At 43.3% G+C, this 16,772-nt stretch overlaps 2 protein-coding genes across 2 annotated transcripts; one reads left to right on the forward strand and one right to left on the reverse strand.

Moving 5' to 3' along the window:
* Positions 1 to 926: 926 nt before the first annotated feature.
* cfl2 (cofilin 2 (muscle)) lies at positions 927 to 4,713 on the forward strand. The gene is made up of 4 exons (XM_089004401.1): positions 927 to 1,086; positions 2,177 to 2,487; positions 2,557 to 2,633; positions 4,000 to 4,713. Exons 1-4 carry the CDS (start codon positions 1,084 to 1,086, stop codon positions 4,110 to 4,112), a joined length of 504 nt encoding a protein of 167 aa, XP_088860527.1. The 5' UTR covers positions 927 to 1,083; the 3' UTR covers positions 4,113 to 4,713.
* A 3,966-nt stretch (positions 4,714 to 8,679) lies between these two features.
* Positions 8,680 to 13,132, reverse strand: LOC148894106 (cofilin-2-like). Its single transcript, XM_089004402.1, has 4 exons — positions 12,974 to 13,132; positions 10,028 to 10,296; positions 9,867 to 9,943; positions 8,680 to 8,884 (listed from the first exon to the last, which is right to left on the reverse strand). Exons 1-4 carry the CDS (start codon positions 12,974 to 12,976, stop codon positions 8,772 to 8,774), a joined length of 462 nt encoding a protein of 153 aa, XP_088860528.1. The 5' UTR covers positions 12,977 to 13,132; the 3' UTR covers positions 8,680 to 8,771.
* Positions 13,133 to 16,772: the final 3,640 nt, after the last annotated feature.

Genomic DNA, 16,772 nt, shown 5'->3' on the forward strand with positions numbered 1-16,772 from the left:
TTTTTTTTTCTAAAATGATGATCACCAAATATTTGGCTGTATAACTAACTAGCTGGCTATCTAGCTAGCTATCTATTTTCTGTCTATTAGCTATCTAGTTAGCTAGCTATTTGCTGTCTATTCGCTATCTAACTGGCTATCTATTTGCTGTCTATTAGCTATCTAACTAACCAGCTGCCTAGCTAGCTATTAGCTGTCTAGCTATCTATTAGCTGTCTATTAGCTATCTGACTAATTATCTGGTTAGCTAGCTAGCTATTCGCTATCTGTAGCTAGATAGCTAGATATTAATTAGCTATTAGCTCGCTAGCTTCCGGGTTGAGTGAACGCTGGGGCGTGTGGCTGCCGCTGCTCACCTACAAAAAAATTCTGTGACCGTAAAGTCACGTTGGTCCACTCACAATTGAAGTGAAGCGGAGGGGAGTCGACTGGTGCGTGCAGGTGTGCTCGGTTTTCTCGAGAAGTGAGTTTTGCTTGTAAACCGTGGCATAAAACGAGATTTTTGGTGAAGGACTGAGATGTTGGAAAAGCCACCTTTGACTTTTCGGCTTACGAATGCTAAATTCACGAGAATTTAATCTTGGCATACAAACTCTTTTTTGGGATACACACGGAGCGCCACAATGAGTGATGCGTTCGCAAACGAGCCTGTTCTCCTAACAAGCAAACCAAAAAAAAAGTCTGCTCCCATTTCCGGCTCCTTGTTAGGAACCGGCTCTCTTGGATCACTTCAGAGTTCCGGCTCGTTCGCGAACGACACATCACTAGTGACAAGTGAGTTGTTTTCCCAAATGAGTTGGACGCGATGACGTCACACGTGTCATTCTCCAAGCGTGGTTTGGGTTGGATTGGATTTGCCTTTATTAGTATCGCAGTGGAGAAATTTACATTTCACAGCAGCAAAGTTATGAAAGGAATGAAAGCTGAGCCGTATGTATCCCCCTCGCCCCCCCGTCCGCTCTTCCCGCCACCGTCCCCCCTCCCCCTCCTTCTCGGCTCGTCCACTCTTTAGCTAGTCGCTACCCTCCCCGCCATCAGCGAAGCCTTGCGACGGCGTAACTCGGCCGACAAATCCGGGACAAAATGGTAAGAAGCGGCTTTTTTTTTCGACGGGACGGGACGGGACCGGCGGCCTCGCCCGCGAGGGTTGACGCGGGCACGCGCGCGTGTGGTTGACTGGCGGCCAGCGTGGTGTTACTACTAGTCAGCATGGCCGCCGCCGCTTCACCGCCGAGTCGGCAACGGTTGTTGAACGCCGCTCGCGCGGTCTGTCGGTCGCTCGGACCTTCGTCCGAGAGTCGCGTCCGACAACGACTCGTTCGCTCCGGTGGGCTACGGCGCCGCGCTCCGCCCTACGCCGGAATTCAAACCGTTATGCCCCCGGGCGGCCATTTTAGCTCCGCAGCTGGCAACGCCGAGCCGGACCGGGCCAACGGGGGGCATGTCCGGATATCAAATTCATGTTGATAGTTGGACATAGTTGGACATAGTTGGACATAGCTGGACATAGCTGGACATGTCCAGCTATCAAATTAATGTTGGAAAAGAACCAGTTTTTATTTAAAAGAAAGGGACCGTGACTGGGGACTTTCCGAGTATGCACGAGAAGCACTTGGAAGTCCAACTGAAAGTCCGAGAACTGAATTTGAAGTGGTTTTAAGTCGCCCTGGTGTCCTGTCTCTGACCCCCCCCCCCCCCCCCCCTTCCGTCGCTCCCAGGCCGGCGCCAAGTCCAAAGTCCGGTCCAGACCCACGCCGCCTTCTTGGTGGACCGGTGCGAGTTGACTTTTATTTTGTTAAGTCAACCGGGGGGGTTCCGGCGCATTTATTCAGAATCAGAATCATCTTTGTCGGCCAAGCACGCAAGGAATTTGTCTCCGGTAGAACACGCTGCACTAGTATCCTCACAAAATGGAGGCACTATACAGTTCTATTTGGGTTACTCTTTAGAGAGTTAATGGCGATGGGGAAAGAAGCTGTTGAAATGTCTGCTGGATTTGGTAGCGCCTGCCTGAGGGGAGTCGCTGGAAAAGGTGGTGGGCAGGGTGCGTAGGGTCCAGTAGGATTTTTCCGCGCCCTTGTTTGGATTCTTGCAGTGTGCAATCGTCTTGATGAATGCGCAGCGTCCGACAGGATCCCCGTTTGGTGACCCGTTTGGTGACCCGTTTGTACCGTAGGCGTCAGGCGTGACCGTGAACGAGGAGGTGATCAAAGTGTTCAACGACATGAAGGTGCGCAAGTCGCACAGGTCGGCGGAGGAGCTGAAGCAGCGCAAGAAGGCGGTTCTCTTCTGCCTGAGCGACGACCGCAAGAAGATCATCGTGGAGGAGGAGAAGCAGATCCTGGTGGGCGACATCGGCGACACGGTGGACGACCCCTACGCCTGCTTCGTTAAGCTCCTCCCCCTGGACGACTGCCGATACGGGCTCTACGACGCCACCTACGAGACCAAAGAGTCCAAGAAGGAGGACCTGGTCTTCATCTTTTGGTGCGTGTGCCGCCGTCGCGGCCCGGGTTATCGGCGCGTGAGCTCACTTCCTGTTTGTTTCCGCGGCAGGGCTCCCGATGGCGCCCCCCTCAAGAGCAAGATGATCTACGCCAGCTCCAAAGACGCCATCAAGAAAAAGTTTACAGGTGAGCGCACGCTGATCATAATCATCATCATAATCCATTTCATTTCTAAGCGCCTTTCAAAACTCTCAAGGTCACTTTACAGTCACAGGATGAAGTTTTTCTGTGGGTGATCAGCGGCAGCCACGCGCACTAGTGTTCACTCAACCCGGAAACTAGCTAGCTAACAGCTAGTTAATATCTAGCTATCTAGATAGCCAGCTAATTAGTCAGATGGCTAATAGACAGCAAATAGGTAGCTAGCTAGATATACAGCTAGATGGTTAAATAGCTAATAGACAGCAAATAGCTAACTAGCTAGATAGCCAGCTAGATAGTTAGATAGCTAATAGATAGCCAGCTAGATAGCTAATAGCTAGCTAGGTAGCTAGATAGCCAGCTAGTTAGTTAGATAGCTAATAGACAGCAAATAGCTAGCTGGCTAGATAGTTAGATAGCTAGCTAGATAGCCAGCTCGTTAGTTAGATAGCTAATAGACAGCAACTAGAGAGCTAGCTAGATAGTCATCTAGTTAGTTAGATAGCTAATAGCTATCTGGGCCTTCACTCAACCCGGAAGTAACTTGGATAGAAAGCTAGCTAGCTAATAGATAGCTAAGTAACTCGGATAGAGAGCTAGCTAGCTAATAGATAGCTAACCGATAGCTAGCTCTGCCTAGACGCAACCCGGAAGTAACTCTGATAGAAAGCTAGCTAGTGAATAGACAGCTAATATATAGCTAAGTTATTAGGATAGAAAGCTAGCTAGCTAATAGTTAACTAACAGATAGCTAGCTCGACCTTCACTCAACCTGGAAGTAACTCGGATGGAAAGCTAGCTAGCTAATAGATAGCTAAGTAACTCGGATAGAGAGCTAGCTAACCAATAGCTAGCTCGGCCTTGACGCAACCCGGAAGTAACTCTGATAGAAAGCTAGCTAGTGAATAGACAGCTAATAGATAGCTAAGTTATTAGGATAGAAATCTAGCTAGCTTATAGATAGCTAAGTAACAGATAGAAAGCTAGCCAGCTAATAGATAGCCAAGTAACTATGATATAAAGCTACCTAGGATAGAAAGCTAGCTAGCTAATAGATAGCTAAGTAACTAGGATAGAAAGCTAGCTAGCTAATAGATAGCTAAGTAACTAGGATAGAAAGCTAGCTAGTTAAGAGACAGCTAATAGATAGTGAAGTAACTAGGATAGAAAGCTAGCTAGCTAATAGATAGCTAAGTAACTAGGATAGAAAGCTAGCTAGTTAAGAGACAGCTAATAGATAGCAAAGTAACTAGGATAGAAAGCTAGCTCGCTAATAGATAGCGAACAGATAGCTAGCTTGGCCCTTGTCTCCCCCTGATGATGTCATAGCTCCCCTTGCCCCGCCCCCCAGGCATCAAGCACGAGTGGCAGGTGAACGGGCTGGACGACATCCAGGACCGAAGCACGCTGGCCGAGAAGCTGGGGGGCAACGTGGTGGTCTCCCTGGAGGGGAAGCCGCTGTGACGCGACGGGCGTCGAGCCGACCCCCCGGCGGGAACCCGTCCGGACCCCCCGCCAGACCGCCGCCGCGTCACCAAGGAGTTTGGCGCCTTGAGGCCTCAATGTTTCGTTTTGTTTGCTTTTGTCTCCCCAAAAGATCTCATTCACTTCAAAATATGCAAGCCCCTCCCACTTTGTTGCCACATGAATCGTTGACCCCCCCACCAACATGAAAGGTCAAAGGTCGTCCGTCGCAAGAGTTTTGCCAAAAAGAACTCCGCTGCCAGGAGGTTTTTCGTTGTTTTTTTTTTTTTACGTGACTTTTTAACTTATTCTTGTTTGTCGCCGCGTGGCTCCATGATGCCCCTCCTCCCTCCCCCAAAATCCGCCTTACATTTTGCTTTGAATGTAACCGCCACACTTGACGAAGCGTGCACTTTGATTTGGGAGGCGTAACACTACGGGAAGCAGATGGGGACCCCCCCCAAGTCCCGGCGGGGGGCGACGGACCCCGCCCCCTCGCAGCGACGACAAGAAGGCGTCAACGTCCGCACGCAGCCTTACGGCGGAAGCTTGATTGTGACCTCGCCGGAAGCCACTCCGCAATAAAAGGCCGTGGCCCCGCCCCCCGTCTCGTCTCTTCCTCAATCGAACGCCCGCAAAGTCCAGTTCGGCCCTCATCCGGGTTTTCACGCCTCCCCGCCATTTGAAGGAGCAGGATGACATGAAAATGATGACAATGGCGCAGGACCGAGACCCTGCGAAGCATTTTGAACCTCGGTAAGGATCAAAGCGCGAATGTTAGCCAACAGTTAGCAGAAGCTAACTTTAGCCGCTGCGCCTCGATGACAAGCGACAAAGTCATTGTTTGAATGTTTTATAACAATACATTTTATTTCAAGTGGCTTTCAAAGCTCTCAAGGACACGACAGTCACAGGATCGGTTTTTCTGTGAGCAGAGGCAGCCACATGCGCCAGCGTTCACTCAACCCCGAAGTAACTCCAATTAAAGAAAGTTAGCGAGCTAGTTAATACAAAGCTAAAGAATAGCTATTAGATAGCTAATAGTCACAGACAAGCATAGATACAATCATAAATAAATACAATTCTAAATAGACACAAGAACCCCGTCAAAGTGAAGCGTAACGTCGACTTGTCAAGTTGTACACAACCGAGCGCACTTTAACTTCCGGTATCCAGGCGGGCAATTGACATACGTAATTCTAACGTCGAACGGGCGTCAACGTCAAGCTGCCGCCGGCAGCAGAGTCGGCACTTCCTGCTAGCGGCGCGTTTTTTGCCCTTAGATGGAGCGACGGTCGAAGTCTTGTCCCGAGAACGCGATCCCGTTTCTATTTGCGGCGCGGTGACGTCCCGACCGCGGCTCAGCTCGGTCGGGACGTCGTCATCTCGCCATTTGGCCTTGTTAGCTTAGCATGCGAGCGGCTCTAAGTTGAGCTTTTCCAACACGAAAATCCGGAAGTGCTGTCAAGTGATACCAATTGGGGACGACCCCATCGGCGGAATTTCGAGTTTGGGACATTTTAAAACGTTTGTAATAGCCGTGGCTTTTCTTTTTTTTTCGTCTCGGAAGCCATCGCGCTCGCCCTCCCCTCAAACCTCCGCGACCGGAAGTTTGCTGTTGGTAGCGGAAGCCCCCCGATTGCATTTTTTTAAGTCTTCCCCCGCCGCGCATTATCTTTATGTCAAAAGGTTCACAGTGATGAAATAACGCCTGGAATGGAATTATCTTTCATGTTAATTCTCCACAAAGTCGAAACGGAAGAACTTTATGAGCTCGCAAAGCGCCCATCTTCTCAAATAATTCACTTGAAAAGCGACGAGCTATTTTTAGAACAGGTCTGCCGGCTACTCACGTGGTCCTTGTTGGGGGAAGGGGGCGTGACCCTTCCGAAACATACCAAAATGCTGCCGACGCGAAGCTAAACAGTTTTATTATCTAGCCTCGCTATCTATTTGTTATCTATTAACTATCTAGCTGACGAGCTAGCTAGCTATAGCTATCAATTAGCTGTATAACTATCTGGCTGGTTATCTAGCGAGCTATCTATGAGCTAGCTGGCTAGCTTTCTGGCTATTTGAGTTACTTCCGGGTTGAGTGAACGCTCGCGCGTGTGGCTTCCGTTTCTCACCCACAGAAAAAAAACTTATCCTATGACTGTAAAGTGACCTTGAGGGTTTTGAAAGGCGCTTATAAATCAAATGGATTATGATTATTAATTTTGAAATCTTGCTTCCGGTGGCCGTCTCGAAATTCGTGTTGTTCCACCAATAAGCGGCGCTATTATACCTTTGTATGTACCGTCGGGCAAAAAACAGAGCCACGAATGACGGCTAAAATAGGGTCCCAAAGCCCGCCCCAAAAATTGCTTACTTTGAGAGTTTTGAAAGGCGCTTACAAATAAAATGTATTATTATTATTATTATTATATACAACGTAGCTAGCTATCTGGCTGGCTACCTAGCTGGTGAAGGAAATAGATACACTTACTATGTTTCTTGAGCAATGTTTAATATGGCTAAATCAATATATTCCTTCGTTGGCTATCTATTAGCTATTCAATATCTCGCTAGCTATCTATTAGCTACCTAGCTAGCTTTCGATCTACAGTGGGACCTTGGCTTACGCACTTAATTGATTCCCAGACAGTGTGTAAGGTGAAAAGGGTGTATACCAAAAATTAATTTCCCATAGGAAACCATTAAAATGAGAATAATCCGTTCCCATGTCGCGATAAAATGTAATTTTCAACTAAATAAGCCTTAAAGGACAACCGACGTCACTTTATTGTTTCTTAACTGACACCAGAAAAACGTTTTATAGCATCTAATACCCAAAACATGCAGTATGATATTTTTAGTCAAATGCAAAGCACCAATCAAAATGACTTCAAGTGTCCAAAATCTGCAAAAAAATGGAGCTGCGAATTGGGCATTTTCAGAAAGTCCCGCCCCCAGTTCGTGACGTCACGCCAAGACGTCTTGCATTGCTTGTGGATCAAAACAATGGCTTCAGATTCGCAGAAAATGCTTTCTTGTTACACATGCAGTTATGAATATGATTCAAATAGTTCTGAAGAGGAAAGCAGACATGTTTGCATCGATTAAAGAATTTATTCCGTGTCATTTTGAGGCATATGGACTGCAATGTCGTGTCCCAGAAAAGAGGCACAAAATGGCGACTTCCTGTGGCCACCTCTGTTTCCACAGGCTGATAAAATCCTTATATGGAGCTTGGACGCCCTCTTCTGGCGGCTTTTGGGTGCAACACGAGGTCCCCAGACCAAACAAGTACAGCAAAATACATTGACGTGATTGATGGAAGGACCGCTACAATGCGTCTTTTTTACGGTCAAGGGCGTTCCTTCAGTGACGTCACGTACGGACTCGTCACCAACTCAAAAACGAGACTTCCTGAATATTCAGCGCGAGTCTTAAAAGGTAAAATATAGCTATATGCGGTGGAATCTTATTAAAATACGCTCAGGAGAAGTCATTTGACTCATCATTTTTGCTGATTAAAAACCTCTTAATGGACACCTGTTGCTTTCTGACTTGTGAGGTCTTACGAAATTGAGGCACCACATGATCACTCATCATGTTGATGATTGTCATAGCCACACCAGTCTTTTCTGGATGGAACTGTTCAATAAAAGCCGGCACATCATTCCACTTAGCCAACCTTGTCTTGATGCTCTCACTTGATGCTGCAGCCATCTCCTCCATCCGTTGCTAGCTTTAAAATCATCAATAAACGGCGAACTTCCAGGTTGCCGCATGACGATATCAGTGAATTTGTCGTGCTTTCTCGGATATAATTGCTTTATTCACGCTGTCGCCTGATAGCTGCTTTTCGGCAATCCAAATTAACCGTTTTTTCAACCTCTTCTATTACCCGAGACCGTTGCTTTGACAACACGGAAACACCTTTAGCAACACACACACACCTTTAATAGCTTCTTTGTTGCGAAGGATGGTAGCAATGGTGGACTTAGCATATTGCTACTGGGCCGTTAAGTCAGACAAACGCACACCTCATTCGTGTTTCTCAATGATCTCATTCTTCTCCTCGACTGTAATTTTGTTTTGTGTCTTCTTCGGCTGAATACGAGCCTGTGGTGGGGTCTTTTTCGGTGCCATAACAGCAAAAGTATCCGTGATAAATCATTGAAGACGAACGACGTGTACACTCAGCGAAAGGGGGTGTGGAAAGGTAGGCCTGCTGCGGCGCTGTTCGGTCGTGTGGTTTGGTGTTCTTCCGCCGAAAATTACTGCGCCAGCCATATTAGGTGTGTATCCCGAAAAGTAGTGCTTATGCCAAGGTTTAATTTTCATAAATTTAACGTTCGTAAACCGAAAAGTTCGTAAGCCAAGGGGTTCGTAAACCGAGGTACCGCTGTATTTGAGTTATTGAGTTGAGTGTTGAGTGAACGCTGGCGCGTGTGGCTGCCGCTGCTCACCCACAGAAAAAAAACTGACTGTAAAGTGACCTTGAGAGTTTTGAAAGGTGCTTTGAAATCAAATGTATTATTGTTCTGAGAATGTGAAGAAACGAGTCGAGGGGGGCGTGTTTGCAATGCCAGTTGTTTTTATTGAAGCGTAGTTTTGTGATTTGTCCCAAACAAAGTTCGGCTTGAAGGCTGGGGGTCGTCGGGCTGCGGGTCACTTGACTCGCACTGGCCTCCCCTCCACCGTGATGGCCCCTTTCAGCTTGGGGGCGTACTCCTCAATGTCTCTGGCCTCCCCCAAGTCGGTGATAGTCACTTCCTCCACCACTGGGGAAGAAGGGAAAAAAAAAAAAATCGCCATTTTGGATACATGCAAAATGGCAATTTTCTAAATTAAAAAATAATAATAATCATCTAAAATGACGATTTTACAAATTAAAAAAATCCAAATTGAAGATTTTCCAATTTAAAATAAAAATCTAACATGGTGATATTACAAATTAAAACAAAATTTCAAAATGGCGACTGACTAAATTAAAAATATCGAAAATGGTGGTTTTCCAAATTAACAAAAAATCCAAAATGGCAATTTTCCAAATTAAAAAAAAATCCAAAGTGGCGATTTTCTAAATTTAAAAACATCTAAAATGGCGATTTCTTCAATTAAAAAAAAATCTAAAATGGCGATTTACAAATTTAAAAAATAAAATAAAAATCAGAAATTGCGATTTTTCTAAATAAAAAAAAATCTAAAATGCCGTTTTTCTCAATAACAAAAAATCCAAAGTGGCGATTTTACAAATAACAAAAAATCAAAAACGGCGATTCTGTAAATTTAAAAAAATCCAAAATGGCGATTTTCTAAATTCATAAAAATTCTAAAATGGCGATTTTACAAATGTAAAAAAAAAATCAAAAATGACCGTTTTCCAATATAAAATAAAAATCTAACATGATGATATTCCCTCCCCCCCAAAAAATCAAAATGGCGATTTTCTAAATAAAAAAAAATCTAAAATGTTGATTTTCTCACCAAAAAAATAGATCTAAAATGGCGATTTTACAAATTCAAAAAAAAATCTGAAATGGTGATTTTCTAAATTGGAAAAAAAAATTCTAAAATGGTGATTTTACAAATTAATACAAATTCTAAGATGGCGATTTTCCAAATTAAAAAAAAAACCGAAATGGTGTTTTTCTCAATGTATAAAAAGTACAAAAATGGCGATTTTCTAAATGAATTCAAAACAATGTAAAAATGTGTGCAAAATCAAATCAAAATTCCACAGTCGCGTGCAAGTTGACTCACGTAGCAGCGATTTCTTGATGTACTGTTTGGAGCTGGCGTGGACCATCTTGCCTTTGATGGGCGCGCTTTCGGGAACCCTGAACAGGAAGTGACACGGCCCGGCCGGCACTTAGCCTTCAAAACAAGAGCGCAGAGGCGGCACTTTGTTGACCTTGACCCACCAGGAGATGAAGAGCAGATAGGTCTTGTCGCTGCAATCCTCGGTCTCGTAGGCCATGTCGAAGACCACGTAGCGGCAAGCGTCGTGCGGCAGCAGATCCAGGTAGGCTCGGAAGGCGTCCTCCTCGCCCTGCGCCACTTGGCGCTCCGTGTCCACGATGATGCTCTTCTCGTCGTCGCTGATGCGGAAGAAGGCCACTTTCACCGTCTTCTTGTACTTCATGGCGTTAAAGAAGTCGGTGACGTCCGAGTCCACCGTGATGCCTGATGCCTGCCCGCAAAAAAAAAAAAAAAAAAAAAAATGCGCCCGCCCGTCAAACTTTGGCCGCTAGCGCCGTTAGCTGCGCGTGCCGAGTGCCGCCCGCCATCTACAAGGCTCCATCGCCAGTAGATGACTAATTCATTCAATGAGCCACCTTTGTGTTATAAAAATGGCCATTTTATACATTGAAGAAAAAAAAACACAATCAAAAATGGCGATTTTACAAATATATAAAAAATGCAAAATGGTGATTTTCCGAATTAAAAAAATATTATAAAATAGCAATGTTACAAATTAAAAAAAAACATCCAAAATAGCGATTTTCTAAATTAAAACAAATCCAAAATCGTGATTTTCCAAATTAAAAAAAAAAATCTAAAATAGAGATTTTCTAAAAAAAAATCTGTAATGGCAATTTTCTAAATAAAAAGAAATATAAAATTTTCTGAATTAAAAAAACAATCTAAAACTGTGATTTTCTACATTAAAAATATCTAAAATGGCCATTTGCCAAATTTATTAAAAAGTTGCAAAATGGTGATTTCCTAAATTCAAAAAAAATTCAAAATGGCGATTTTACAAATGAAAACATCCAAAATGACGATTTTGCAATCTAAAATAAACTTCTAAAATGGCGATTTTCTAAATTAAAAAAAAAACAAAATCTAAAATGGTGATTTTCTAAATTTAAAAAAAAATCTATATTGTAAAATAAATAATCTATAAATAAAATAATCTATAATAATAATCTATAATATAAAATAATCTATAATCTACATTTTTCTAATTTTAAAAACAATCTAAAACGGCGATTTTCTACATAAAAAATATCTAAAATGGCGATTTCCTATCAAATGGCGACGTAGCCACATGGGGGCACAAGCCAGTGTCTTCTTGTGGCGGTCCCAAGCCCGGAAAAATACAGATGGTTGTGTCAGGAAGGGCATCAGACGTAAAAAAAAAAATTGCCAAAACAAATATGCGAATCAAACCTCTGGAGATGGAAAAAAATGCAAAATGGCAATTTTATCCAAAATGACGATTTTCCAATATAAAATGAAAATCTAAAATGGTGATTTTTCAAATTAATAAAAAAAATCAAAAACAGCAATTTTACAAATTTATAAAAAAAAAAAAAAAAAAAAAAAAATCGAAAATGCCGATTTTACATAATGAAAACATTAAAATGACAATTTCCAATTTAAAATAAAAATCTCAAATCGTGATTTTTCAAATTCAAAAAAATCCAAAATGGTGATTTTCTAAATTTAAAAAACAATCTAAAATTGCGATTCTCTAAATTAAAACAAAAAAATCTAAAGTGGCAATTTTACAAATGTAAAAAATGCAAAATGGCGATTTTCCAATGTAAAATAAAAATTCAAAATGGCAATTTCCCAAATTAAAAAAAATACAAATATAGCGATTTTCTAAATTAAAACAAATCCAAAATCGTGATTTTCCAAATAAATAAAAAAATATCTAAAATGGCAATTTCCTACATTAAAAATAAATCAAAAATGGCAATTTTCCAAATAAAAAAAAATCCAAAATGACCATTATCCAAATGACAATTTTCCATTTTTTAACGGCAGGCAGACACGGCAACGTGGCCGACAATTTTGGCCCGACAGCCAGCGTGTCACTCTCGCGCAGCAATCGACCGCGTGATGGCACCAGAGGGGGAGGAGTTAGCCAGTCATTAAGCCTCCGAGTCTCGATTCAACATTTTGAATGGATTTCAACTTACGACGACCATTTTGACTTATGACCGTTTGGTCGGATGTCACCTGTATATATAAAAACAACACCCGCAAAGGTCCCCCCCCCCCCCCCTACATTTTGAACACCCCAAATCTGGCCCCCAACGCAAAAACGTTTGCCACGACGCCACTGCTTAAAGAGGTTTCAATTTGGCAATAAGAGTGATTGATTTTCAGTGACGTCATCGATGCACTCCACCTTTGACGCCAACATGACCGTATTTGGGCACACGCGGGCAGGTTCCTTCCCTTGAGCAACAATTTCACTCTGATGACGGACAGGTTGGAAGATCCACGCAGATTTTTTTGTTTTTTTAGCTTAGCATGCTAGGCGTTGCCCACAGCGTCATGCCGGCAGACGGACGACCTTTCAAAAATGCTCATTTTTTTCACCCGATCGGAATGTTTTTACTCATTCAAATGCACGCGAGGGGGGTTTAAAGGGCCCTCGGGACACTTCAGAGTGATCACACTGAACAGACTGATTAAAAACGGATCGATTTGTGGACAAAAAAAAGCTTACTTTTTGCCTCGCCCAAAAGATGCGGGGGGGCCCCGTGCCGGCGCTTCTTCTTCATACGTCACGAAATGCTAGCATTAGCCGCCCGCGTGCGGAAGCGCAAATATCTTAACTATCGAATCCATTTATCGACTTATCTGCGTATTTCGGACGCTAAAAAAAACAAAAACAACAACAAAACAAAAAAAAAAACAGAAACGTTTTGTCCGTGTCACACGAGCAGGCGGGAGAAGCCGAACAGTCGCTGTAGCTCATTAGCGGGGGAAGCTAACGATGCTAACGCTGAGCAGCGGAGCCCGCCACCTTCTTGGAAAACTAGACGGCGGCCCCCGGGGGCCCCCGTGACAGGGGCCAAGAAGGCGAGAGCGAAGGAGAGGAGTTTTTCAAGAAGAGTCCGGCCTACCATGTTGTCTGGAAAGGAGTCGCGGTAGCTGGTAAACGACGCGGGGGTTTGGCTCCAAATGCGACCGGGTTTGCTTGCTTGAGGTGCGTCTAAAGGCGTGACATTGCCTGCGACTGGTGGTGGTGGTGGTTGGGGGGGGGGGGCTTAGGCGGGGCTTTCCGTCGACAGCGCAGCGAAACGGAATGACTTCGCAAGCGTGTCCCGACTGGCGAAGGTACGCCACACCTTTTGTGGCCCAAACAGGTCCGACGGCTCCAAGCGGGGAAAGCGGGAGGGCGGGAGGGCGGGAGGGGGACCCGCTCACACGCGCGCCACCTGGGGGGGAAGGAAGCCTGCCTGCCTGCCTGCCTGCTGGAGCTTGTTGGCGGCCGGTCCTTTCAAAACAAAAGTTAGCCTGGGGGGCTTCTCTGTCCCGGTGATGTTCAAAGGAAACCTTGAAAGGATTTTGGTTCTCCTTTTACGGAAGAGGATGAAATGAAGGCCACAGGGGGGAAAATACGTATATACACACACACATATATATATATATGTATATATATGGTTCACAAGATTGTGACTTTATTCTTCGAATTTTCACCTTAAAGCAGGGGTCTCAAACTCGCGGCCCGCGGGCCAACTGCGGCCCCCGAAAGAATATTTTGCGGCCCGCCTTGACATGAAAGATGCGGCCCGCATGATTGATATGAATGAAACGTGTGTGTGTGGAGCTGAACAAACCATGGAACAAAGCACTATTTTGGAGCTACAGACAGAATTTAAGCACAGATTTTCAGACTTCAAGACGCACAAAGCCACATACTTATGTGAGAAGCTCTTCTCCACCTTGAACTTCAAGAAGTCCAAGTACAGGTCCAGACTTACTGGTGAGCATCTTCAAGCTGTACTCAGAGTCCTCCCTCAAGCCAAATGTGGCTCGGCCTAGTGAAAAGAAGCGCTTCGTTTCCTGTGGTTTTTTTCTCCAGTCGTCTCTATCTGCCTTATGATCATTATAATTATTTCATTTATTACTGGTTAATTTATTTTTTCTTCATTTAAATCATTTTTTTTGTGTGTTAAAAATGAAGCTTTTGAGAACATTGGAATGTTTTATCCGTGCTTTTCTTGTGAAAATCCTGTTGCGGCCCAGCCTCACCCAGACTCTGCCTCCAGCGGCCCACGGTTACGTTGAGTTTGAGAGCCCTGCTTTAAAGTCAGAATTCGGACTTTAAATTCAATCAAAATAAATAAACATTTTGACTTTATTCTCAGAATTCTGTGAATAAAGTGAGAATGTTGACTTTCTTCTCATTACTCTGAGAATAAAGTGAGAATTCTGACTTTAAGGCAGGCGTGTCAAAGTCATTTTTTTGCCGCGGGCCACATTGTAGTTCTGGTTTCCTCTGGAGGGCCGTTATGAATTTGGGGAACCCATTAGAATGTTTAAATCCCTTCAAATATTACATATAGAGCACACAGCAAATTAATGAATGACTCGTTTTCAAATCTGAAGTCAAGAATAATGACTTTTATTGTGGTTGACATCCAAAAATATGACATTTTGGCTCAGATTTTAGCAATCATCATAGAATTTAACACGTTTGATTTGCTTTCGTGGGCCGAAAAAAATGATGTTGTGGGACGGATTTGGCCCGCGGGCCTTGACTTTGACACCTGTGCTTTAAGGTGACAATTCTGACTTTAAATTGAGAATTCTGACTTTAAAGGACAACCGACGTCACTTTTTTGTTTCTTAACTGACACCAGAAAAACGTTTGATAGCATCTAAAATAGCCAAAGCACGCAGTACGATATTTTGAGTCAAATGCAAAACACCAATCAAAATGACTTCAAGTGTGCCAAAACAGCCACAAAATTGCTTGTAACTGGGCAGATTCAGAAAGTCCCGCCCCCAGTTCGTGACGTCACGCCAAGAATAGGCTTTCTTGTTACACCTCCAGTTATGAATACGATTCAAATAGTTCTGAAGAGGAAAGCATACGTGTTTGCAATCGATTAAAGAATTTATTTGTGTCATTTTGAGGCAACATTGGGGGGAAATGTCTCACCCAAAAAGTCCGTGCAAACAGGCTGATTAATTCCTTTTTTTCCTTTTTGACCATTTTTTTGTCAGCGAATATCAAATAGATGCTCGGGGCAACACACAAGGATTCACCATTGCGTTATTTATGTGTTTTTTCCTTCTAATTTCACCATCAACACAAAGTTTTCAGACCAAACAAAGTATTGCAAAATGCATTGAGGTGATGCAAGGTATGTCCTTTCTCGCTGAGGGGCGGTCCTTTAGTGACGCAAGTACGGACTCGTCACCAACTCAAAAACGAGACTTGCGGAATATTCAGTGCGAGTCTTAAAATGTCAAATATAGCAAAATATAAAATAGTAGAAGTAGAAGTCATTTAAAGCCATCTTACAAATTATGGACACAACTCGTTCGGAGGCGTCGGTTGTCCTTTAAAGTGACAATTCTGACTTTAAAGTCAGAATTTTGACTTTAAAATTCTGACGTTAAAGTCAGAATTCCGAGAATAAAGTCAGAATGTTGAATTTGTTCTCCGAATTTCGACTTTACAGTCAGAATGATCACTTTACGGTGAAATTCTGAGAATAAAGTCAAAATGTTGACTTTATTCTGAGAATTCTGACTTTCAAGCGATAATTGTGAGAATAAAGTGAGGATCTTGCCAACCATGATATTTTTTCTTGCGTGGCCCTAATCTTATCTTCTTCCGTATCCTTTCGGTGTCGTCACTGGGGAAAATCAGTCCTGATCTTTTATTGATTAGTTTTTTTGTTTTTTTTTGGTGCTCCGAGGAATTTGACTGTGCGTAAAGCGTGTGGGAACCTGCTCGCGAGGAATTCTGCACAGATTCCTCCGTCCTGGTGCTCTCCAATTTTCTTTTCCTGCAACATTTTGGTGTAGTTGTACACTTCACTCTTGTCAATCATTTTGTGTCTTTTCAATTTTGCTTTGATTGTCCCCGTTGTGGGACAATCAAAGGCTTTCTTCTACACTACAATACAAGATTGATTTATTGCTAGCTAGCTGGCTATCTATTTAGCTATCTATGTGCTATCTATAAACTAGCTATCTATTAACTATCTATTGGCTAGTTAGCTAACTTTCTATCTATTTGAGTTATTCGGGGTGAGTGAACACTGGCGCATGTGGCTGCCGCTGCTCTCCCACAGAAAAAAAAATGATCCTGTGACTGTAAAGTGAGCTTGAGAGTTTTGAAAGGCGCTTACAAATGAAATGTATTATTATATCCTGAGGACCCGGAGAAAAGCCACACGGCCTTGGGAGGAACATGCAAACTCCACACAGGGAGGCTGGCGTGGGATTCAAACTCACGACCTCTGCACTGTGAGGTCAGCGTGCGAACCACTCGACGAGCGGGCTGCCCACTTTCTTTTTTGATCTTTCTTATATCTTATTTTATCTTTCTTATCTCATCTGATCTCAACTTCTCCATCTTTTCTTGTCTTATCTGATATATGATATGATATTAGATTAGATTAGATTAGATTAGATTAGATTATCCTTCTTATTTTATTTTATCTTTCTTATCTCATCTGATCTCAACTTCCCCATTTTATCTTTCTTATCTTATCTTATTTTATCTGATCTAATCTCATTTGATCTGCACTTCCTTATCTTATCTTTTCTTATTTTATCTTTCTTATCTCAACTGATCCCAACTTCCCCATTTATCTTATCTTATCCTATCCTATCTCATCTTATCTTATCTTATCTTATCTTATCTTATCTTATCTCATCTTATCTTATCTTATCTTATCT

Source organism: Hippocampus bargibanti, linkage group LG09 (genome assembly GCF_051943395.1).
Source record: "Hippocampus bargibanti isolate YZ-2025 linkage group LG09, ASM5194339v1, whole genome shotgun sequence".
NCBI classification, from domain to species: Eukaryota; Metazoa; Chordata; class Actinopteri; order Syngnathiformes; family Syngnathidae; genus Hippocampus; species Hippocampus bargibanti.